The following is a 23,245-nucleotide window of genomic DNA, read 5'->3' as shown; positions in this document are numbered from 1 at the left end:
GATTTGTACACCGTCAATAGGAAGGCACGTAACAAGATCTCAGAAACTATTGTCCTAGGTGCACGCAAGTCATGTTCTAAAAGTTTCACACCTCCCCCCCTCCACACAGTTTAGATTGTAGAGGTTGTGAATATAAGGCTTACTGTGGCTACTGATACATTCATAACGCTGAGATTTGAGATGCCTTTGGGGGTCATGTGATCAAATGGAGCTGACGTCGCACACAGAGACGCGTGGACTAGTAGGCCTGGGTAATCATTATGAGCCAGATTGAGAAGTGAAAAGAAGATTACTAGAGAGCTTGTGATTTTTACATTTAAGTTGATCATCGCTGTCTCAGGGGAACCCCCTGCACGTGTGAGCTGGAGGGGAACAGGCTGGATGATAGAGCCCCCCCCCCCTGGTTAAACATTTGTCAGGATATTAAGGAGTGAAAAACCGAGGATGAAGGTTTGAGGAAGCATGTGATTGATCTAAATCTGCAAACAGGCAACTATTTGCCCACAATACAATGTTAGTTTTTAACATTGTATTGCGGTGAGAATGGGGTATATCATAGCAGTGTAACTACAAAACATTACTAGGACGTCAAAGGTCTGTTCTGATGCTGTTCTGTGTGGTGAACCAAGCAGTGGCATGAGTAAGATCTCTCTCTCTCTCTCTCTCTCTCTCTCTCTCTCTCTCTCTCTTCTCTCTCTCTCTCTCTCTCTCTCTCTCTCTCTCTCCTCTCTCTCTCTCTCTCTCTCTCTCTCTCTCTCTCTCTCTCTCTTACTCTCCCTCTCTCTCTATTGTCTCTCTCCCTCCCTCTGTCTCATTGCTCTGAAAGAATGATACTGCTGTAAGTCTGCCTAAGTCAAAACTGAGTTAGCCTGCCCTAGCCTTGTACATATGTCCACAGTTGTAGGCAGAGAAGTGAAGAAGTGAAACAAAAAAAGTCGTAAGAACTAACCTACTACAAACATCAGCCTAGCTACTTGCATTAGACTACTGGATACTGCCGATGAACAAAGTCAACCTTTATTGACTCAAGTGATGATATAGTTCGGCGTATATGATTATTGAACATCTAAATAGGCCTAATATACATAGTTGTAATTAGCAATTTATTACTAGAGTTGATCAACTTACTAAGCCATTAATAATCATGTACACATACAGGGGCGGTCATCCATGAAACAAACACTTGAGCTATAACGGTGAAGGTACCTGTTCTAATGGTTATGCAGCGTAGATATTGATTGATTGCCAATAGTTGTTACGTTAGAACGCATTCACGACTACGATAGACAGCCTGACATGTTATAAGTTATAACGTTATTATAATTCGTATTCTGTGCAAAACTTACTTTACAGAAGGTCTTCTCAGCCCAACACGGTTTGGAGGAAGGGTTTCTGTGCTCCGGTTTCTAAAAAAGGGGCTCGTACACTACCGTGTCAATAGCATCAGCGACCGGCAAAACAGCGTTTGTGATTGCGAGTCTAGACGATTTGGATCACGCCTACGAGCGGGGGAAAACAAGTCACGTGAGCCAATCAGGTGCAAGCATGAGCAGATGTTTGTACGTCTACGTTGACGTCCATCCAGCAACTCTCAGCGCAGAGCGTCGCCAGACGTTACCTCCCCTCTTCCTGCTTGTACCGCTTCCCTGAATAACGAAGTTGTTGTTTTCGAAACCAATTTCATATTTTATATTTACCACTACATATAGTGGGTTATTTTTGCCGCGTCTGTTCTTTTGTGATTCCTTTATATCTTTTTTTAAATATAATTTTACTTTGACGTTTTGTATTCGTTGTTATGGAAACGGACTTGTATACAAGACGTCCGCTTGTTTGGCTGAATCCAGCAAGCAGGAGACTTTAGTTCACGTTAAAGTATCGTTTTCCTTTCATTCGTCTCCACCTTTAACTATCAAGGGTCGCAGCCATGGCCCATTACAGGGTAAGTTGCTGTAGTAAAGTACAAATCGTTTTTCAGGGTCTGCTAAGACATTGGTGGTAATGTCATGTTGCGGTAATTTATGCCTGGTAATGTACCAAACATTTAATATTGTCATTTTAGTTTGATGTCAGTGTACTATTTATAGACATTCATATACTTTGTTTTTAGGCATCAGAATCAAAACGTGAACAATTCAGAAGGTACCTCGAAAAATCTGGGGTACTTGATGGCCTGACCAATGGTGAGTATATGTAACAAACGTGTTGTAACAGTATTCAGAAGATGCTGCGAGGCTTTCAACCATTACACTGTCAACATTATCATGCTGATGTGTTCGTTTGCTTCTTTTTTCACAGTGTTGGTGACACTTTATGAGGAGCCTGACAAACCTAACAATGCCTTGGAGTATCCTTTATGTGATCCTGTATTTGTTTCCGTCTGTTTTATAACTGTATATTAGGCAGGGTTACCAAATGTCCCTGGCCGGAGCTGGACATTTATCATGATAAGAAGAGGCAAAAGTATATTTGAGATATTCTGTTGATATATAGACTGCCAAACCACAAATGTCCCTCTTTTTCAATTCAGAAACCTGGTCAGCTTATTATTAAGCCTACTCTATATTCTGCGGCCTATGCTCAGATCCTTCAGAGACGAAGGCAATTACAGATCAAAGTGTGTATATACCATACAATACTCTATATATGATCATACAGTGTATACACCCCTTTAGCGTGGCTCCAGTCACAGTGGGAGCCAGACCTTTGAGTCCTTGACTGTGTGGTGTAGCTTCATAAAGCAGAACCTGGGGCCACCGGTTGAGGAGCCAGCTGACGTGGGGAGCCTGCGAGAGGAGATGGCTGAGCTCGAGCAGAAATACGAACTGCTGCTCCAGGAGAACAAGGAACTCAGACAGAAGGTGGGGAAATGAGAAACCCACAGCTTCCCTGTGATTGCTTGTCATATTTAACCAAAACATAGGTTGAGGAGGGGGGGGGGGGAGAATCAGGTTCCAGGAATCCTACAGCCATAGTACTAATCACCCTAACCCCGACTAAACTATTCGGGCCCCCGTGCCCCGCCGCAGTATAGTCTCAATTCAATTCAATTCAATTATATTTTATTTGTATAGCCCTTAATCACCATTACAGTCTCAAAGGGCTTAACGGGCCAAATATGTATGACACCCCCCCTTTAGGAAAAACTCCCTTGAAATTAGCAAGGAAGAAATCTTGAGGAGAAACGCATAGTAGGGAATCCCTTCTTCCAGGGATGGTCAGGAGTGCAATGGGTGCCATAATTGACACACAGGTAAATACATGCACATCATATTAAATTGGTGATGTGGTGCTGGCCGGTTAACCATGAGGAGAGTCCAGGCATCCAGTCCAGTCACCGCAACACGCTACAACAGACAGCTTAGTGAATTAGAACGGAAAAGTACATAGTGGGAATGTATACTGTATTAACAAAAGCACAAACAAACACAGAGTGGTCTTCACATCGCATCTGTGTCGTTTTCACACTCCTATGTTCCAAATGCAAGATTGTCGAGGTGCGTTTGGAGCTTTCCTTTGAATAGCTCCACAGAGTCTGCTTCCCTGATCGCTGATGGCAGCCTATTCCATAGAAAGGGGGCTCGATAGGCAAACGCTCTCTGTCCAGCCGATTTCTTTTTAACCTTCGGCAGTGAAAGAAGGCCGGCTCCCGAAGACCGGAGAGACCGAGAAGGACTATAAGGAATACGGTGGTCTCGTGGTGAAAGGGTGAAAGGTTCTGGTTTTAACCCTGATGTCCGCAGTATACCTGTAGGCGTCTCTGAGCATGAGGCCCTATCCACAACATGTTCCGGGGAGCCTAGCCCACACTGCGTTGAGGTGTTTTTCATTCTGGGGCGGGGCTTGCGTCTCCCCTGTGGACACCCCTTCAATTTAATGTCACTAAGCACAGGAAAGGTTTCCGGCATTGACACTCCAGGTTAGCATATCAGCCAATCACATGCACTGGGGGAGGGGGTCATCTGATGCAGACCGATCAATAAGTGGTGTTTGGGGTTTGGGCTTTTCTTTAACGGCAGTCTAAAAGGCTTTCATTGTAAGCTGCATGGTAAATGTCTAAACCGTAAATGTTTGCATCCTTTGGTTCTCAGCTTTTGCAGTATGAACCGAATCCTGAGGAAGGAGCCTCTGAATAAAGAAGATTCACAGTTATTAATAACACTTGTATAGCAGCTTTGTGATTTGTTATTTATAATTCACCGTTTTCCCTCGAGGGTGGAAGAGCCTTGTAAAGTAAAACCTCTGTGGATTTTGGGAGAGAGACCAAAATAAAAAAGATGGTGGTTAATAATCAAAATGACTTTTTTTGTTTGTCATTGACACCGTTGTGATGAGTCTCCAGAACTGCGAAGTCAAACAAGTTATTCACACCACCTGACCAGCCATGTGAAAACACTTTACGAACAAGGATTACATTCGATATTCAGATACTTTGGTACAGCTTTAATATTCATTCATTAATGTCAAATAAAAAACAGAATGATGAAACATTTCTCCACGGAAAATTATAAATAGAGGCCATCCTGAAGGCCAATATGGGAGGCCATATCAAAATGTTTGTTGACAACTGCATTACATGCAACCTCAGTATCCACATCAAGTTACAAAGTTCAAATCAGTCCCTGTTCACTTCCGTTATTATTGCATAATATTCTCGTGAAGGGGTGCTGGTTTGACCTTCTACCAATTCAAGGCTAACAGAAATTAATCAAATTTCTTACAGTATAAAGGGTAGAACAACATGTTTTTGTGAGTTTGTTGTAAGGACTGTTTGTGATGTAGTACAGTACAACAACTACAGTACAACAGTACAAGCAATGTACCACATACATTACTACACGAGACAAACAGAGAGACAGGATTCATTGATTGACTTGTGGACTCGTTGTGACGCATTGCATAACACTGATAACAGTAGATTAAAGCCTCAGGCCATATCGACTTCATGCTCCAGTTTTTCAATGTTCTGGCTATTTTTAGAATATCCTGATGAACATTTAAACAGACCGGAATTAAATGCAACATGCACCGATGTTTAAACATGTAACATGTACTTCTGCTCGTTAGTAAGCATGACCTATTTTTCAAGGCCTTTGGAGTGCCTGAAAGCTAAATGGGCTTCCTACATTTATGTGCCTTACTTTCTTCCTCTGAATATATATTTGAGTCAAATTGATCGATTTTTGGATAGGCCTACATATATACACATATTATTAGGCAATATAAAAAAGATATTACATTGTGCATATTCAATCCTTCATTACAGGCAATAGGTCATTGAAATCTTATTTTTCCATGGCTGCTGGTCGTTATAATTCAAGCTACATCTAAGTTAAAACATTGGCCGTGGGTGCTTCAATGTCCTTTCTAAATAGAATGGTTGCATTGAAGTGTTAAGTGGGCCGGCCTGGGATCCAAACCATCAATTCAATCCATGACAGGTGAGCAAGATATCTAAAGATACTTTGAAAATCACAAAAACTCTTAATTGAATAAACACAGTTAACCAATCTAAACCTGTGAAAAATAGTTAAATAATCCGGCAGAGGTGGTAAAATTTTGTCTTAACCCCCGCAAAAATAATACAGTAAGAAAATAACACATTCTCAAGAGATCCATGGTGTCCAATTGTCTGTGCCCTTTTGTTGGCCTGCTGTTGATTTCCTCGTGTGCGGCTTAGTTCAGAGATTGCAGATTGACGACTGCGGCTGATTCGTCTGAGACAGCTGCAACGTTCGTCTAGACAGCTGCTGCCTCTTGCCCCCTATCCTAGACTCTAGGGAATGCTCTCATTCCATATTAAAGGACCACCATAGAAAAGGAAAGGCCCGAATGAGTTCCACTGAGGTGGGGGCCCGGGGCTCCGTTGGGGTGGGGGGTGGGGGGGGGGGGGGTGGGGGGGTCGGCAGCTACACCTGCAGGTCAGTGGCGGCTCTCCTGCTGCTAGCGCTGCTAGCCCCCGAGGTGCGGCGGTTGGGGGAGGAGGCGGCGGGGGGGCTGTTGCTCTCCCGGCTGTGCCGCGACGCCGAGCTCAGCTCTCCCACAGAGTCCGGGCTCTGGGACCGGCTCGGCCTCTTGGCCTCCGACTTGGCGACGGTCCGGGTGCGGGGCCCGCAGGAGGAGCCCCGGACTTTCCCGTGGACGTTCCCCGGGTACGAGTCCCCGCTGTCGGACACGTTGCCCTCCTGCACCGTGGAGCAGTTCCAGGGCGGGCTGGCGCGGCGGAGCTTCCTCACGGGGTTCCCCGCCAGGGAGGGGCACGAGGAGGTGTCTCTGACGGGGAGGGTGGGGTACTCGGAGCCCCCGCACTCCGTGTCCCCGGGGAGGGACGGCCCCCGGGCCAGAAGCCCCTCGGGCGGGGCCTGCTTGTCCGCGGGCGGGGAGCGCGGCTCGCCGCCCGTGTTGTTGGAGTTGCTGTTCTGCTCCGTGGACCGGGGCAACGCCGCCGCCGCCGCCGCCGCCGCCGCGCTGCGGCTCCCCAGGCCCGGCTCCGCCCCCCCGCCGAGCTCCGGGGGGAGCGCGGGGACGAAGGCGGAGGAGGTGTTCAGGAGGGGGTAGGTCGGCCCGTTGCCCTGCTTCTCCAGCAGCAGCGTGTACCCGCTGGGCGCGGTGGGGAGGGTGGGCTTGCGGCCCGCCGAGGCGCCCGTGCACACCTGGTGCGCCGTCGAGTTCCCCTTGGACTTGCTGCCGTAGTACTCGTCCAGGTCGTCCTTGAGGTGGGGGTAGTGGTCCAGCAGGCCCTTCTTCAGCTTCCTGTAGCCCAGGTGCAGGATCTCCAGCACGCTGAGGAACAGCGAGATGCAGGCGATGGCCTGCATGAACATCATGAACACCGTCTTCTCGGTGGGCCGCGACACGAAGCAGTCCACCCGGTTGGGGCAGGGCTCCCGCTCGCACTTGAACAGCGGGTCCAGGCGGTGGCCGTAGAGCAGGTACTGGCCCGACATGAAGCCCACCTCCACCAGGGCGCGCGTCACGATGTGGGCCACGTAGGTGCGCAGCAGCGAGCCCCGCAGCGGCGCCTTGTTCAGCTTGCCCTGCTCCAGCTGCCGCATCTCCCGCTCGATCCGGCGCCGCGCCTCCGCGTGCTCCGCCTCCACCGCCTCCAGCTCGCGCCGCAGCGCCGACTTCTTGCAGTGGCGCTCCTTCTCCAGGGCGCGCAGCTGGTAGATGGCGTGGCCCATGTAGACGAGGGACGGGGAGGACACGAAGATGACCTGCAGCACCCAGTAGCGGATCAGGGAGATGGGGAAGGCGCGGTCGTAGCACACGTTGCGGCAGCCGGGCTGGTCCGTGTTGCAGATGAAGTCGGACTGCTCGTCGTTCCACACGTCCTCCGCCGCCACGCCCAGGACCAGCATGCGGAAGATGAAGAGGATGGTGAGCCAGATCTTGCCCACCATGGTGGAGTGGATGTGGACCTCCTCCAAGATCCCGCCCAGGAAGTTCCAGTCTCCCATCTTTCACACAGATCCCGCTGGAGGCAGAATATCACTGCAGGGTTTAGTTGGTTTGATTTATTTTTGCCTGCTCTCCCTTTAACCAACATTCTTGGCTATCCCAGGTCTCATTGCGACTAGTTTCGTTCCTTGTCTTAGTTTTTAGGTTATTAGGCCGTCTATCCCCAATGGCACAGATAGGAATACAATAATGATGACATTTTTTTCAATGATTCCCCCTACATCAACAAAAGTGATATGAGATAGCAATTTCAAAAAAGATAAGAATTTCAATAACAAAAGACATACCTTCTCTGAAGACAGTCAACTAACTTTAACCCATTTCAAATTGACAAAATGTATTCAGTTGCTTACCAAGAAACATCAATGAAAGTTTAAAATAGGTAAACGTACCGCTCATTTTGGATATGAAAATAAGAGGCCCTTCTGGCTGTACTCCCATGACAACCAAAGCCCTGGCACCCTTTTAATCCATCGCTGTAATTTGATGAAAAACCAATTTAGAAAAGATTATGAACTCTGAAATATAAAATTATCAGTTGGTTCCAGGTTCCGTCCGTGCTGGAGCGGAGAACCGAATGATCCCTGGTCCATTGCAACGCTTCAGTTAACTCATAGAAGCCAACTCGCTAAATCAATGCTGTGTTCTTTTTCCATTCGCCCTCCAGGGGGGTGAACTGGATATCAGGGGGTTTATGGCGTGGGTGGTTCATCCCAGACCACAGAATGTACTACCGAATATGAAATCGTTTGTTGTCTATGCCCTCCATACAGACCCAGCCGGGTCCGGGGCTGAACGGCAGAACCAGGGGTCACCACACGACCCCTGTGACCCCTGTCACCCCTGAACTCATTGTGTGGAGGAACCATCTAGTGTACCATCTAGTCATTTAGCGGACGTTTAGATCTAAAGCAGCTTTAAGTCCTTTCGTATGCATGTCATTAAGGAGCAGGTAGGGGTTAGGGGCTCCTTGCTCAAGGAAGCCTACAGGCCAGGTCGCGTACATCGGGGAGTGAAGCCTGACTCCGTACCAGAGCACGCATCATATCCCTGGGTTTCCCTGAAGTGATGGAAACCCATCCAGCTGTGTAGACCCTATTCACCAGGGCGTCATTGTTGGGTTAACATAGGTGTCACTCATTCGTAGTTGTTTATGGGATACAGTCGATTTTTCGAGTGATTATTGAATGAAATAAGTACAGTCGTATAGCGTAGATGCGTTCAGCTCGTTCCACATGGAAATCCTCAATGGCAGACAAGGTCACCGTGACAGGCAACACAAATCAATAATTTTTTCAAACAGTGTAATTCCAATAAAGGCAAAATGTGGGGCACATAGGAGATGGGCAGAGGAAAGAGTTTGTCTCTTATGTAATCCTTTGTTCCACACATCCGGCTTTATTCTTTCGTCTTGTAGAAACCCCTATGCACAAGGGTCAAAACAACAGCATCAAGAATTTGATCAAAATGAAGGATGGCAAGTCAAACCAGAAAAATTAAGATTCACTGTATGGGATGCTTTCTGGTAGCACCTACATATTCTGTCCTTAATTTAATGGCAATTTTGTCAATATCACAAATTTCCAGGCGATAATGCGCAAATATTAGATAACAGAAACATCACATTTCATTCCTTGACAGTCCGCTTTGATTTACGTTTTTTAATTTTTTGCAAAGCAGTGATAAATGGGGAACATCCATAATTAATTTACACTTCTCAGCGGCTGGCAGTGGTGTTTCATTAACGTTCAAATCAATCGTAATACATCTCGCCTATGAATATAGGGATCTGAAAGCTAGTGATGTGAATTATTTTCCCTATTCAAGAATATTTATCACAGCTTTAACCCCAGATCATCATCGTGAATTTATTTTATTTGGGATGTCAAAATAGTCTTTTGTGAGCAAATCTGCTTTAAAATAATGGGGTTAGTTTTGTTTGTTCCTAATAAACATGAAACGGATCGAGGTTCTGGGAGAGCAGAATGTTAACCAAAATGTGTAACCCCTCTCTTGAAGTGAAAGAAAGCCAGTCTAGTAAACAAATTTGTCATAACTTCTTTATTTCCGATTAAAGAAAAAGAAAACGCATAACAAGACGTTGTTTTTAACAGAAACAAACTGTATATAAAATGACACGTTCTTACAAAAAAAGTTTAACTTTTTAACCAGTATTGTTGGTTTCATATTTATAGACAAACACAAACTCAACTGCTACTGCAAGAACCACACATTAAAGGTTATATTGTATAGCACTTTGGAACCAACCTGCATATAACAAAAAGGCAAAGGGAGGGACATTCAAACAGGTTAATTAATTTACAAAACACTACCAATACATCATACTCGAGAAACCCCCTCAAGACCGAAAGATTTCTGGCCAGGGGAGAAAAAGACAAGTGCTCAATTTGAGAAAAACCACGGGCCCGAAAAAACAACAACACCAGAAATGTCGGCAACAAGCATGTCGCCCCGGAACTGGTTCGGTGCGTGACAAGAGAATCCCTTTTAACGAAAAAGACAAAGAAAAGATTGTGTGACACACATTCCAAGACGTTAACCTTCCCTCTACGTCCCGTAGGACCGCAAGGATCTGGGGGTGGGGGGGGGGGGGGGCTGGGGGGTTAGAACTAGTGTCCCCCCGATTTGCGACCGGCCCACGACCTGGATCGGGAGCGCGACCGGGAGACGGAGCGCGACGGAGTGCGTGACCGCCGGCCCACGTCCCTCAGGTCGCGGCTGTCCCGCGGGTCCCGTGGGTCCCGTGGGTCCCGTGGGTCGCGGGACGGGGCGCCTTGGTAGCCCTCGTCTCTGGGGGTGGCGGACTTGGAGCGGGAGCGCCCCCTGGACTCCCTCCTGGGCCGCGTCTTGTACCTGGGGAGGAGGGAGGTGCGTGAGGGCCGTTCTGTGGGGGCGGCCCTCTCCTTGAGGGGGTTCAAACTTCCCAACTGGGATAATGGAAAGGTCGGACGACTTTTGAAATCGAATGAACCGGAAGACTCACCTCTCGTCTTCCCTGCTTCGGCTCCTCCGCGCTGCGTACATTCGTCCGCGAGAACTATGAATGGAGACATAAAAAGAGGTCGTTAATTTCCCTCATTGTGGCCATACAGCCACCGCAAACAAGACAACAAAAGGCTTTCAATTGAACAGAACCGCATTCCTGCTCAAGCAGAAGAGTACCAGTTTTGCACTATTCAGCCACTGAATCACACACACACACACACACACACACACACACACACACACACACACACACACACACACACACACACACACACACACACACACACACACACACACACACACACACACACACACACACACACACACACTTTTGTATCATCTCTGCATCCATGATTCTGATGTCTGTTGAGAAATACATTGATCTATCTATACATTGATTCTGGTCCACTCACTCCCGGGGGCTTTCTGGGCGGCGGGGGCGCCGTTCGTGGGAGGGGCTCCGGGACCGGTAGCGCTCGTAGCTGCGGCTCCGCGACCGCCGGCGACGACCGCCGCCGCTGCGATCGGACTCGTCGTCGTACCGCGACGTGGAGCGGCCGGGCGAGCTCCTCTCCTTGGACTTCATCTGTCCCGGAGCTACCGCCAAAACACGGTTACTTCAAACTTGGGTCGGAGTTGTTATTGCAGTTCTGCATGAATATCGCGTTATAAAAAAGGTGAAATATTATACCACCAGGTGTGCGCGTGTTTAGCCGTTACAAGCCGTTATGAAAATCTGCCCTGTTCTGACATCATAAGTGGGCGTGTCCACCTAGATGTACGCTGGATAGATCAGCCTACCAGCCTACCCAGTGGACTGCAGCAAACGTTGCTCATCTTTCCGTCATACATCTAGATGGACACGCCCACTTTTGACGTCGAGGCCGATTCTTTTATTTGATACACATAAACACACCAAAAATACAAATCCATCAATCAAAAGACTTCTTACTCTTCCTATCGCCCTGTGCGAACTGGATTTCGATCTGTCGACCACACACCCATTTCCTGTCGAGGCTGTGCAGGGCGTCTTCGGCATCGCGGATGTCTTCGAATGTGCTAACTGCGGTTAAGGATTTTGTGCATTTTCTCCAAATACATTTCTTAGATACATACTTTTTTTTTGCGGAAAAACAGAACACAAAGCCCCAGGGGTTTTTGTTGGCCAATTACATGAGTGAGAGAGCATGATAGCAGGGAAACAGTTACTTTGGTCCAACATGTCAAACCGATAATTTTTCTATCTTGTCAAATTGCTTGAGGTTCTTGGGGAGGATACAAAAGGAATGAAGCTTGTTACCTTAACCAGCTTGAGCTTCATCTTGTTCTTTACACCGTTTACGACTTTCTGCTTTTCCTCTTTTACCTCTTTGCTTTCTCGCCAAATCTTTGCCACCATTTCGAATTCTTGGCTCCATGCACTTTACTTTTCCTCTTCATGCTTTAAAATCTTTGTATTTCAACCTCTTCCCCTTTCTATGCTTTGTCTTGGGCTTTTGATATCCTGCGGGTCTTTGTGACTTTGCTTTAGCGTTAATTCTACATTGGGTCTTTGTAACTTTGTGTGGTGACGGTGTCCACAACTGGATGCTTTTACTTTTTCTAAGGCAACAACAGAAAAATCCAGGTTAGATGTTCATAGAAATCACAGTAACATACATCAACACATCAACATTTTCAACACAATAGTATTATAGCTTACCATACACAAAGAAGTTCACAGAATGTTGATTTTTTTTTTTTTTTTTTTTACAGGTTTCAGAAAGGATATTGAATGTATGCAAATCCTCTTGGCAGACGTGTATAGTAGTCAAGTGGGACGTAGACGTCCACTACGGGCCCATAGCGGCCAAACTCACGGCGTAAATCCTCAGGCCTGAACACCATAGATAGAAGTTTGACTCATCTGACAATGTGTAAGATGCGTTATGAGATGTGTACAACTTGGAAGAGAGATCGGGGATTCAAACAGCGTCGGCGCTCTACATTGCATGAGCCTGGCCTGGAAACGACAACAACGATACAAGCGCATCTCGTCGTTATAGGTTCACCGTTTCTTGCCCAATGCAAACACTTGATTGCTTCCTTTTTAGTTAATCAATCAGTTAAATGTCTCGTTAACCTTAAACATATTGACATTCACATTGACATTTGGTTTTGGTCAGAGATCTTATACACACAAACGCAAGCACAGGCTAACTAAGTTAGCAAGAGCTAAGAGGAAATGTACTATCTGTCGGAATTAAGACGTCAGGGTGCAATGGATTGCCGACTCACCTGGATTCATCAGAAATATTTCTGACGAAAAGTGACGTGTTCGGCGGCCTCATATATCTAGCCATGTGTCAAAAGAGGGTTTGCTTGGAAATCGGGAGTCTTTCCTCAAACAAGCCGATTAGCTTTGACAAGTAGACAGCGCTACTACTGCGCAGGTGCGACCTCTCATCGAGTAGAACGATAGCGCCCCTCAGGACTTTTACCTTCAAATGTATTTTATTGACCCCTTTGCAACAGTTATTCCCACTGCAATTCTTAAAGAACCAAGACGCCAGTAACCTGCTACATTGAATAAATGCAAACTGATGAATGCTGATTAGTAGCTACTAGTAATAAAAAAAGAAAAAAAAGCCAATGTATTGTGAAGCGTGGTTGTTGGGGGAACGAATCACCAACAACAATAAATACCGGCACCTCACTGCACTGGAGTGTGAGGTGTTTCTCTGTTAATACAAATTGGCCTACAAGTAATTATATTTGTTTTATTATATTATATATTATTATATTGTTTCCAGTGCATAATCCAGTCCCTTGCATGCCAACAGACGTGGAAAAATTAATCCTGACAATATTACCTTTTTGTTTTGTTTTACCTTTCGCTTCCTATTAAGGAAACCCAATTTGGTTTTAACTCGTTATTACACGAAAATGGCTTTGACCGTGAGATTCCACTTTGGTTGGACATTTTACTTCCCTATTTCACACCTAGGTACCCACGTATAATCGTACCTGGCGACATCCTCTCTCCTGAAACTCATTATCTCCGGACTCCAGCCCCTTTTAAGCTGATGTGATGTATCTATTATGTCTGTCATCCTTTATTTGTAGGGCCTACTGATTGTTACATTGAGTTTCCCTGCGGTATTTCCATATCCATCCTCGCTCTCTTCTGCCACCCTTAGATCCTCTCATTACCGTGAACACTAGCCCTTTCCGTTAGTCTTGTCTAATCCCGTGAACAACCCAATCATCATGTGCATAGAAGAAAAGCATAAAAAAAAATAAACAATCGACAATAATAGTTTAACATAGCGAAACGGTATTAAAGACCGACAACTATTTTATTTGCTTCAAATCATTTAATGTCGTTTGAGGAAGACTTTGGCGCGATCTGGTGGCCATATTGGTAGTTGCCGACGTTCATCAGACCCGCTTGCTTTTCCTGATGAGGCACGCGGAGCCAGCAGTCACCGTCTGCAGATAGGAAGAGATGCTTAAATCTGTTGATTATGCCTTCGTCATACTGCAATTGGACTTCTAAAAAACAAAACATTGATCCATTGATCATTGAATGAATCAAAATTAATCCTACTTCCACCATGTCCTCTCCTTGGATCTCACGAACAGAGGTGAACTTGTCTGTTTCGAACACCAGCTTCCCCTCCTCTTCCCTGACTGTACACTGGTCATTCATTCATTCATTCATTCATTCATTCATTCATTCATTCATTTACAGATACATGAAGAATGATGAAAATATTGAAGATGGTTTTTAATAAAGAGAATACAGAAAAATATAAAGAAATTGCTGTTTTTTTGTTTATACGAGAAATAAAAATTAAACTAGGCTATAGTTTAGGGTTGGTAGACAACTAATGCTTTATAGAGGCTGTACACCTCAAGAGGTAGGGAGGATCAGAGCTGAGATGCTTGATCCATCCATAACTTCCTAATAACTGACTATTGGAAGTAGACCTACCTTGAACTTCCTCCCATCCATAGCGGTGATCTCCGTCTCCTTCCCCAGGCTGAAGGAGTTGACGTTGGTGCGTACGGGCGTCTTCACCTCGATGGTGAAGTTAGGGCCGTTCTGCTTTATGACGGTCACCGGCTTCACGTCCTTGGACATTTTGATCATCATCTCAGGTACAGCTTTCAAATAAAAGCAAACAAAAGTTAAACAACCATATCGGATCAAAGTTCAACAAAAATCGGATCAAAGTTCAACGGCGTTTCTTACACATTGCTTTCAGAAACCCTTCCAGATTGTCATCATAATACACCTTCCAGGTTCCGTTGAAGTCCATGCTTGCTGTTGGTTTGATATACTGATTATCCTATGCAGCCTGTCGACTGTGTTGTCCATGGCGTTGCGGAGCCCTCGTACAAACAAACGCACGGAAGGTTGGCATGTTGGGTACTTCGAAGTCCCTGTTATTCATACAATAAATCCCCTGGGAGACCACGGCAGTACTTACTTTCCCCCTCCACTACTTGGCTACCCGTTCAGCTGTTGAAACAGGAGGAGTGGAGAAGAGACATAATGACTTGAGCATGACTATAACAAATGTTTTCACTTTCAAGCCGCCGTGGCTTGGTTACATTTTAATAGGCTACTTGTTGGTTAACAGGTGGCCAATTAATTAAAAAAAGGGGGAAATATATGAGCTTAAATTATTTACAAGGCTATCTCTATTTCTACGATGTAAAATTGTGATTTTAAATCACAATTTAATTGACATCTTATGTCAATTCATTATTGGAGAAACAAAGACACAGCTGTCTTTATTCAAGGTACTTCTGTAAAGTATTTTCTTTTAATTTGACAAATAAATTCACATTTGGCATCAGAATATTCACTTTAATATAAACAGTGTCTTTGGCACACAAAAACAATACATTTTAAAGCAAACATCTGCGAACAGCAAAAAGCTCTGGCATATACATCACTGTGCAGAGGCAAGTTATGGTCTCACAGGTCTGTGTTTCACTCTTTACTACGGTTTCTGACAGTGCAGGAACTTCCAAGGTGGAAATATATAAATTTAACTGACACTTGTTGTCTGAGATCTTCTTTTGTGGCATTTCAAGATGACACAACAAAGCACATTAGCGAGAAACAGGCAACGCAAGATAGGGACCCTCCTGAGGATTGTAACGAAACTGAACACTATTTTTTGGATGGGAACCCTTCATGGTAACCCCATTTTTTTTGGTGATGAAAAGGGTTGTCCGTTTACGTCGCTCAGTTCCTGAGCGAAAACACATTCAACATTCATGCAGAAGTGCTGCAAAACCAAACAATTAAGTGCAAAGATTGTTTTCTGGTCATTTTGGAATACTGGTTAAACTGGTCTGCGGATGATTCCTGGAATATTAATTTCTTAATATCTGTGCCATGAGTAGGGAACGACGTCGAGCAACTAAACCTTAGGCGTTGCTTCAAGACTACAATGTTTTAAACATTGTTAGAAAGGAGTGTATGTTTATTTGCCAAGACACAGCTCAGACATCTCCTCTTATTAGGAAGCAGTGTGTACTCAAGTCACAGTAACAATGACAAAGCACTTTTTCATACATTCTTTTACTTATTTTCTTCGCACGTAGGCTATTTCAGTATAAAATATTAAACGTGTGAAAATGTAATGACAGAAACACTGGCAAACAATTTAAATATGACAACAACACAACCAAAAATAATCGTCTCATGTCAATGTCTGAGATAGATGTGGCTTTTCTGGGATGTTTTTAAATAAACTCGACGAGCAGGAAGCCCGAGCGCGTCCGCCACTTTCAGTTTCAGTTTGGGATATGCCTTTGTCGAGTCGTCCCGATATAAAGTCGTTTTTTTTTTGTGCTAGTTCGGACCGGGGTCGCTGACGCGTCGCGCTGGTGTCTGGGGTTCTCCCGTCTCTTCCTCCGCGTCGTCGTCGTCGTCGTCGTCGTCCGTCGCTTGTGCTCCGTGTTCCGTGCTCCGCCTGGCCCCGCCATCGCTCCTCCGATTGGGCCTCAGAGGAGGGGATTCCTCCAACACGCTGATGGCATCGGCTGGAGAGGAGTTGGGCCCGACGTTGCGAGCCCTGACGCCGGAACTCTCTCTGGAACTCTCCTGGTCGTCTGGTGAAGACACACATAATCAGAGACAATGATGTCAAAAGTGTAGTCTGGTGTACCAATGAAGATACCAACTGCCAATATTCAAGGGCTAGTAGTCTTAATAGGGTTATTAATCTGGTCAGGTTGCCACAAGAGAGACACTTTAAAAAACATTTTAAGGATGTTTTGGTTATTATTCCCTTTTCATAAAAAGGTAATATTTCCTATATTCCCTACATTAAAAGGTATGTTATAAAGCCAATTCATTCACAATAGAAGAATGACACTGGGAATACAAACTGCCGAGACATGCATCATGACTCGGTACCGTGGTGCGAGTGTCTCACCTGACTCAAAGCGGACCCTTCTCACCGGCGGGGTCTCTTGTCGATTGGCGGGCACAGTGAGGTAGTGACTCATCTACACACACACACACACACACACACACACACACACACACACACACACACACACACACACACACACACACACACACACACACACACACACACACACACACACACACACACACACACACACACACACACACAGGTTAGCGTACATCTGGATCGTTCATAAACCACCACAATCCAAAGGGGGCAAAGAAACAGCCTTCTGTAGAGCGGGCAGTAGCTCAGGAGGTAGAGCGGGTTGGCTGGTGACCGGAAGGTTGCTAGTTCGATCCCCGGCTCCTCCTAGCTGAGTGTCGAGGCGTCCCTGAGCAGAGACGCCCCACCCTGACTGCTCCGGACAGAGAGGTGTGGCGTCCCCTGTCTGCATAAGCTATCGAAAGGAAAGACGATGGTGACCCACCGTTACTCCCGATGGAGACTCGATCAAATGAAATTTTTTTTAGATATTTGATATTTAGTTAACAAAAAATTGGCAAATTGAGGGCGTATAGTAGATGCTTTAATCCGAAGCGATTTACAATAATTGCATTTGTCCGAAGAAAGACAAATAACAATATATCGCTGTCGGTACAGTAAAGACGTTCATAGACATAAGTGCCATAAGTGCCTCATGCAATTGAGCCTTTCCGTTGCCACAATCAATGATAATGAACATTAAAAGACAGTTGGTCCGTTGCACAGTGCGGTATAGAAATACAAAGTTTCAAAACTCGAGCTGGACCAACCAGATCGCTATGCAGGGATGGGGAACATGTGGCAGAACAACCGCTCTTCAGCGCTGCGCCCTTCATCCACACGGAGACGTACCCTCCTCTCCATCTCAACCCGCTGCTTCATTCACACGGAGACGTACCCTCCTCTCCATCTCAACCCGCTGCTTCATCCACACGGAGACGTACCCTCCTCTCCATCTCAACCCGCTGCTTCATTCACACGGAGACGTACCCTCCTCTCCATCTCAACCCGCTGCTTCATTCACACGGAGACGTACCCTCCTCTCCATCTCAACCCGCTGCTTCCGGAAGCGCATCTCGCTGAGGTTCTCGTTCATGTCCTCGAAGGGGTCGGCGAACAGGTCGTGGCGGCTGTACGACCGCAGCTGAGGACAGACGGGAGGACACAGACCGAGGGGGGGCGGAGGGTCAGCGGTTACAGAATAAACAGCTTGAGAGGAAAGGTTTGAAAACGGTGAAGTCACACAAAGTGTGGAACACACAATCTTTATGAATGAACCTCTTTATTTTGGTCGTTAATTCTGAAGCTTATATTTCAATCTAAAGCTATTATTTGAGTGTAATTTGATCGATTTTATTATAGTTATTTTATTTTTTCCAGCGGCAGCGAATTATAGGTAGGTTGTTTTCATTTAAAAACGAGAAAATTCGCTCATCCTTGTACAGAATGAAGAGGTGCAGTACTAAAACTTAATTATAGTTAGCATTTTTTTTTTTAAAGCTCATAAAATAATTTGGGTCGCACATAAATTGACAGGGTCGGTCGGAAACCGGAACCAAACAATTTTTTTTTTTTTTAGGCCCAATGGGTTGGCTATTATTATTTGAGAAAGTCTGTTGCAAGTTAACCACGCCCGTTTCTGTTGTAAATTATTTTGTCTTTTTACACTGGACCGGGCTCATGTCTAACCAATCAGGGTATGTCCTTCCTGATTGGTCCGGATAATTCATTATTTACATTTTGGTTGTCTAGTTTCAAAATCTTGCCCTCTTCAGCACTCTCATTCTAAAATCACATTTAAGAGTTCAAATGTTTCCGTCTCCATCTTGAATTGAATCTATATCCATACAAAGGTCTCAAAGACAAAACATTATGACCTACCCTCTGTTTGGTCTGCTGCAGGTTGGACCGTAGAATCCTCCGGATCTCCTCCTCTCTGCCCTTGGAGATCTTGGGTATGGTTCTCCCCCTGGACTCCACTTTGGGCTGGATGTTCCTGCACACACACACACACACACACACACACACACACACACACACACACACACACACACACACACACACACACACACACACACACACACACACACACACACACACACACACACACACACACACACATTAAACTTTAATAACCACCATCAAATAAATCCCCTTTTCAACATCCATCTCATCTGTTGTGTTGCTGCTGTAACACCTGAATAATAGTTTTCTCATATCTCACTTATAAGCTAAGATAGCACAATTTTCACCTTACACAGACAAGCTCCATCTTCAACTCAAAATAGCTTTTCGCGGCTATCACTCGGCGCGTGTGCATGTCTGTGTGTAGGTGTGTGTGTGTAGGTGTGTGTGCGTGTGTGTGTGTGCGTGTGTGTGTTTTTTCTCACAGTGGAATTGGCAAATTAAGTATTTTATTGCACCTGCCCAATGTGGCTGCTAGTGTTTAACGGATGAGAGCTAATTTAAAAACGATGGGTGACTTAAGGTGTTTCACTGTGTGTGTGTGTGTGTGTGTGTCTGTGTCTGTGTCTGTGTGTGTCTTACTGCATGGATATGAGTCCGGGCAGCTTGGCCGAGCTGCCGCTCTCCACCATCATCATGGCCTGCCTCATCTCCATCTTGTTGTAGAAGGAGATGAGCTGGGGCTCCATGGAGCGCTCCCCGGCAATCAGCCAGCGCTTCACGTACGTCTTGTTGAAGCGGTTCAGCCTGGAGGGCGGGGCATATTTAAATGAAGATAAATGAAAGGGACAGGTCACTAATTAAATAACGTACATTTAAAAAGCTACATTTATAAATGTAGTTTAAGGATAAGGTCAGATAAACCGAGATAAACTAAGATAAGTTATAGTAACATAAGCTAAAATAAACAAAACTAAGGTAGCTTAAATTGCCGGGGCAACGTGTATTTAAACAAAGTAAATAAAAAAGGACCAGGTCAATATTTTTATAATGCTCAATTTAAAAAAAAGGTCCAGGCAAGTACTAAGTCGTGCATGGTGCATGGTGCATGGTGCATGGTGCATGGTGCATGGTGCATGGTGCATGGTGGAGGGGTGATGGCCAGAGCCAAGACCTACTTGTCTTTCCAGTGGTGATGTCCGTAGTGTCCACAGACGCCTTCGATGCCCGTCAGGAGGTGGTCCAGGAACTAATGGAGACATGGTTTATCAATTATTAATCATCAGAGAAAATAACAGGAACCAAAGCACAACAAGGAGGTATTAAGTTACCCCGATATTGATTGTTTGTTTTGATCGGACTCATTTGAAAGCCACTATTGAGTTGAAGTGTCTGCTACATTATGTAAATGTTTCTGTTCTTCTCATGGTTTATATTATATTTTATTGGGCACTTGGAGCTTTAAATATATATAAAGTATCATACTTATCGAAAAATTGTATTCATATATTATAAAATATATTAAAAGAAACATAATGATATTCATCATCATTATTATGATGCGACGGCTCCTTCTCTCTGACCTGGGTGTGGATCTCCTCGTTGATGGACCTCCTGGTCTCCTTCTTCTTCTTCACGGCCAGCAGTTCCACCAGAGGCCTGATGGTCATGCCCTGAGAACCCCATCACCACATTAAGAAGCCTTACCACACGTTGTTCATGCCCTGTTGTATCTCCTAGAACAGTGGTGTCAAACATACGGCCCGAGATGATTTGATCAGGCCCGCGCCTTGTAGAGCATTAATTTCTGAGTATGTCAACAAAGAAAAAGTAAGTCTCTAGCCCATTCCTGTGATGAGTTATGATTTTCTAAAGAAATAACCAAAATGCTCCCTCCAGCCGCTAGGGGGCAGCCAAAACAAAAAAAGGAAGGAATTCCACACTTGACATCCCCATTACCAAAAAGTGGATTCAGCGTGCAGAGTTTTCCAGGAAAAATGGACTGAGAATTATTTATTCAGAGAGGTGAATACAAAAGCAGTGTGCTTGGTATGTAATCAGCAAGTTTCAGTGCTCAAAGAATATAATATTTGGCGCCATTATGAGACTCATAAAGAAAAATATCACTATTTGAAAGGACAACTAAGAAAAGAGGAGAGGAGAGGAGACTAATTGTTAGCTGGTCTGAAGAAACAGCAGTCTACTTTTACTTTCAGCCGCGAGGTCAGTGATGCCTTATTGCTCACGAGATAGTGCAAGCATCCAAGCCATTTTCTGATGGTGAGTTTGTGAAAACATGCATGCTGAAGGCTGCAGAAGTCGTGTTCCCTGAAAAGCGATCTGCCTTTGCCAACATTAGTCTGTGCAAGAACACTGTTGCAGATAGGGTAACAGAGCTCACAGGAGACTTTGGCCTCGCAGGCAAATGAATGATAAAATCAAGTCATATATTGCTATTTCGGTTGCAATTGATGAGAGCACTGATATAACAGATATTGCTCAACTGGCCATATTTATTCGGGGTGTTGATGAGACTTTGACAATCACTGAGGAGTTCCTTGATTGGTGCCTATGAAGGACACTACAACAGCGAATGACATATTCAGCTCTCTCGTTGGAGCGCTGGACAAGGTCTGAGTGGACTGGTCCCGTGCCGTCAGCCTGGGTACAGATGGCGCACCATCAATGGTCGGGAGAAAGGCAGGCGTTGTGACAAAATCCCGAGAGCAAGTACAGAGCGCAAATGGGGGACAAGATTTTTGGGCATTTCACTGTATTTTGAATCAAGAAGCGTTGTGTTGCAAAACACAAAAAATGGATCATGTTATGAGTGTGGTTGTAAAAACTGTAAGTTTCATCAGAGCGCGAATCACCGTCAGTTTGACACTCTTCTCAGAGATAAAGACATTCAGGCTGACCTACAATACCATATGAAGGAGAAATATGATATTGATGCACTCGTAAGGGCTAAAAGATGCCAAGTTTCAGGAGCCAGCAGCAGCAAATAGACTGCAGTGAGAAAAAAAAAAAGTTAATCAGCAAGAAGGCCTGGGCGTAATTCTTGTGATGCTCTTTCAGAAATGTTTGCACTCTGATGAATACAGATCTTTGAAAATAAGTTTACTCAGGTTTCATGTTAAAAGACAATGAATATTGTGCAGTATATCATTCTCAGCTTCAGTAGCCTACAAAACAGTTTGATCTTATGTAGCCTAATCTCATTGCTCATGCACTGCTATAACTTTTATGTTTGTTTATTTTATTTATATGTGCACATTTACATTTTCAAGGCAGTATGCTGGCTTTCTTCGTAGCCCCCACTTGAGTTTGTTTAGTGTGGTGAGTTGGTTCAGGTGATTTTCCTCAACTCTATAAAAAAAACAGTTAATGAATGTGAAATGCATTTTATTTCAATTCCATTGGCCTATCTGTGAATAAATGTATGTGGCCCCTGAACCAAAATTAGTTTGACACCCCTGTCCTAGAACATATAGAAACACTGGCAAGCCGCCCAATGCATCCACTCCATCCTTTCAAAAAACGATGGTTAAGACCGTTTTCTATAAACAGATACAATGAAGAATCCTACATACTTTCAACAAAATTAAAGAAAATTTCGGTATTCCGAGAAACAATAAAACCGAAGAACAACATTCAATTTTCACTGACAAAAAAAACAAAAAAAAAACATTGTTTTCAGACTAAAGACGTACTCTCTGTACAAGGAGCTCTCTCTCACCTGGACGAAGACGGTGAAGAACACGACGGTGATGATGGCGGTGAGGAAGAGGGTCTTCATGTGGTGGTCGGGCAGCAGGAAGCCCAGGGAGTAGGCGATGGCGCCTCGCAGGCCGCCGTACGCCACGATGAACTGGTCCTTCTTCGTCAACTTGACGATGCGGAACTTATTAATTACATACGTGAGGCCAATCACTCCTGAAACAGACAATATGGAAAGAGTGGGAAAAAATGTCAGAATTAATTCATAATGAAAAAGAAGTCGAGGATTAACCCCCCAAAAAATTTGCTTTAACTTTTACTTTCTAAACTTCCTGAGCATGGGACTTTAATATTGGAAACCCCTAACTGTCTCCCCCTCTCTGATAAGGACTTTTATCTTGGAGACCCCTAACTGTCTCCGCCTTCTCTGCTAAGGTTTTTTATCTTGTCTCCCCTCACTGTCTCCCCCTCTCTGTGAAGGCCCTTTATCTTGGCATCCCCTCCCTCACTGTCTCCCCCTCTCTGTGAAGGTTCTTTATCTTGTCTGCCCTAACTGTCTCCGCCTTCTCTGCTAAGGTCTTTTATCTTGTCTCCCCTCACTGTCTCCCCCTCTCTGTGAAGGTCTTTTATCTTGTCTCCCCTCACTGTCTCCCCCTCTCTGTGAAGGACCTTTATCTTGGCATCCCCTCACT

The 23,245-nt window shown here is 45.0% G+C and overlaps 6 protein-coding genes across 6 annotated transcripts in view; 1 reads left to right on the top strand and 5 right to left on the bottom strand.

Moving 5' to 3' along the window:
* The window catches only part of si:ch1073-513e17.1 (uncharacterized), a 3,192-nt gene extending 3,032 nt beyond the window's left edge, over positions 1-160 (bottom strand). Inside the window, exon 1 of the mRNA XM_060044077.1 lies at positions 153-160. Within this exon, the coding sequence (XP_059900060.1) occupies positions 153-160 (8 nt within the window). The remainder of the gene's footprint in view (positions 1-152) is intronic.
* A 1,428-nt stretch (positions 161-1,588) lies between these two features.
* Positions 1,589-4,297, top strand: mycbp (MYC binding protein). The gene is made up of 5 exons (XM_060043249.1): positions 1,589-1,942; positions 2,111-2,183; positions 2,299-2,347; positions 2,732-2,861; positions 4,092-4,297. Exons 1-5 carry the CDS (start codon positions 1,928-1,930, stop codon positions 4,134-4,136), a joined length of 312 nt encoding a protein of 103 aa, XP_059899232.1. The 5' UTR covers positions 1,589-1,927; the 3' UTR covers positions 4,137-4,297.
* Positions 4,298-5,874: 1,577 nt separating this feature from the next.
* On the bottom strand, positions 5,875-9,315 carry LOC132450965 (gap junction alpha-9 protein-like). Its single transcript, XM_060043178.1, has 2 exons — positions 7,854-9,315; positions 5,875-7,477 (listed from the first exon to the last, which is right to left on the bottom strand). The coding sequence occupies exon 2, from the start codon at positions 7,458-7,460 to the stop codon at positions 5,910-5,912; it is 1,551 nt and encodes a 516-aa protein (XP_059899161.1). The 5' UTR covers positions 7,461-7,477; positions 7,854-9,315; the 3' UTR covers positions 5,875-5,909.
* Positions 9,316-9,507: 192 nt separating this feature from the next.
* LOC132451001 (serine/arginine-rich splicing factor 10-like) lies at positions 9,508-12,934 on the bottom strand. The gene is made up of 6 exons (XM_060043218.1): positions 12,745-12,934; positions 12,239-12,343; positions 11,420-11,523; positions 10,881-11,064; positions 10,466-10,519; positions 9,508-10,335 (listed from the first exon to the last, which is right to left on the bottom strand). Exons 1-6 carry the CDS (start codon positions 12,807-12,809, stop codon positions 10,092-10,094), a joined length of 756 nt encoding a protein of 251 aa, XP_059899201.1. The 5' UTR covers positions 12,810-12,934; the 3' UTR covers positions 9,508-10,091.
* An 869-nt stretch (positions 12,935-13,803) lies between these two features.
* Positions 13,804-14,951, bottom strand: LOC132451018 (fatty acid-binding protein, liver-like). Its single transcript, XM_060043246.1, has 4 exons — positions 14,705-14,951; positions 14,444-14,616; positions 14,057-14,146; positions 13,804-13,938 (listed from the first exon to the last, which is right to left on the bottom strand). The coding sequence occupies exons 1-4, from the start codon at positions 14,769-14,771 to the stop codon at positions 13,888-13,890; spliced, it is 381 nt and encodes a 126-aa protein (XP_059899229.1). The 5' UTR covers positions 14,772-14,951; the 3' UTR covers positions 13,804-13,887.
* Positions 14,952-15,310: 359 nt separating this feature from the next.
* Positions 15,311-23,245, bottom strand: part of LOC132450953 (Na(+)/H(+) exchanger beta-like) — a 14,446-nt gene continuing 6,511 nt past the window's right edge. Inside the window, exons 5-12 of the mRNA XM_060043165.1 lie at positions 22,573-22,769; positions 20,417-20,506; positions 20,012-20,082; positions 19,476-19,640; positions 18,810-18,924; positions 17,965-18,072; positions 16,908-16,980; positions 15,311-16,581 (exon numbers count right to left, since the gene is read on the bottom strand). Of these exons, the coding sequence (XP_059899148.1) occupies positions 16,322-16,581; positions 16,908-16,980; positions 17,965-18,072; positions 18,810-18,924; positions 19,476-19,640; positions 20,012-20,082; positions 20,417-20,506; positions 22,573-22,769 (1,079 nt within the window). The 3' untranslated portion in view covers positions 15,311-16,321. The remainder of the gene's footprint in view (positions 16,582-16,907; positions 16,981-17,964; positions 18,073-18,809; positions 18,925-19,475; positions 19,641-20,011; positions 20,083-20,416; positions 20,507-22,572; positions 22,770-23,245) is intronic.

The sequence above is a fragment of the Gadus macrocephalus genome, chromosome 22 (assembly GCF_031168955.1).
Source record: "Gadus macrocephalus chromosome 22, ASM3116895v1".
In the NCBI taxonomy this organism is placed as follows: Eukaryota; Metazoa; Chordata; class Actinopteri; order Gadiformes; family Gadidae; genus Gadus; species Gadus macrocephalus.
This window is presented reverse-complemented; position numbering and strand designations above follow the sequence as displayed.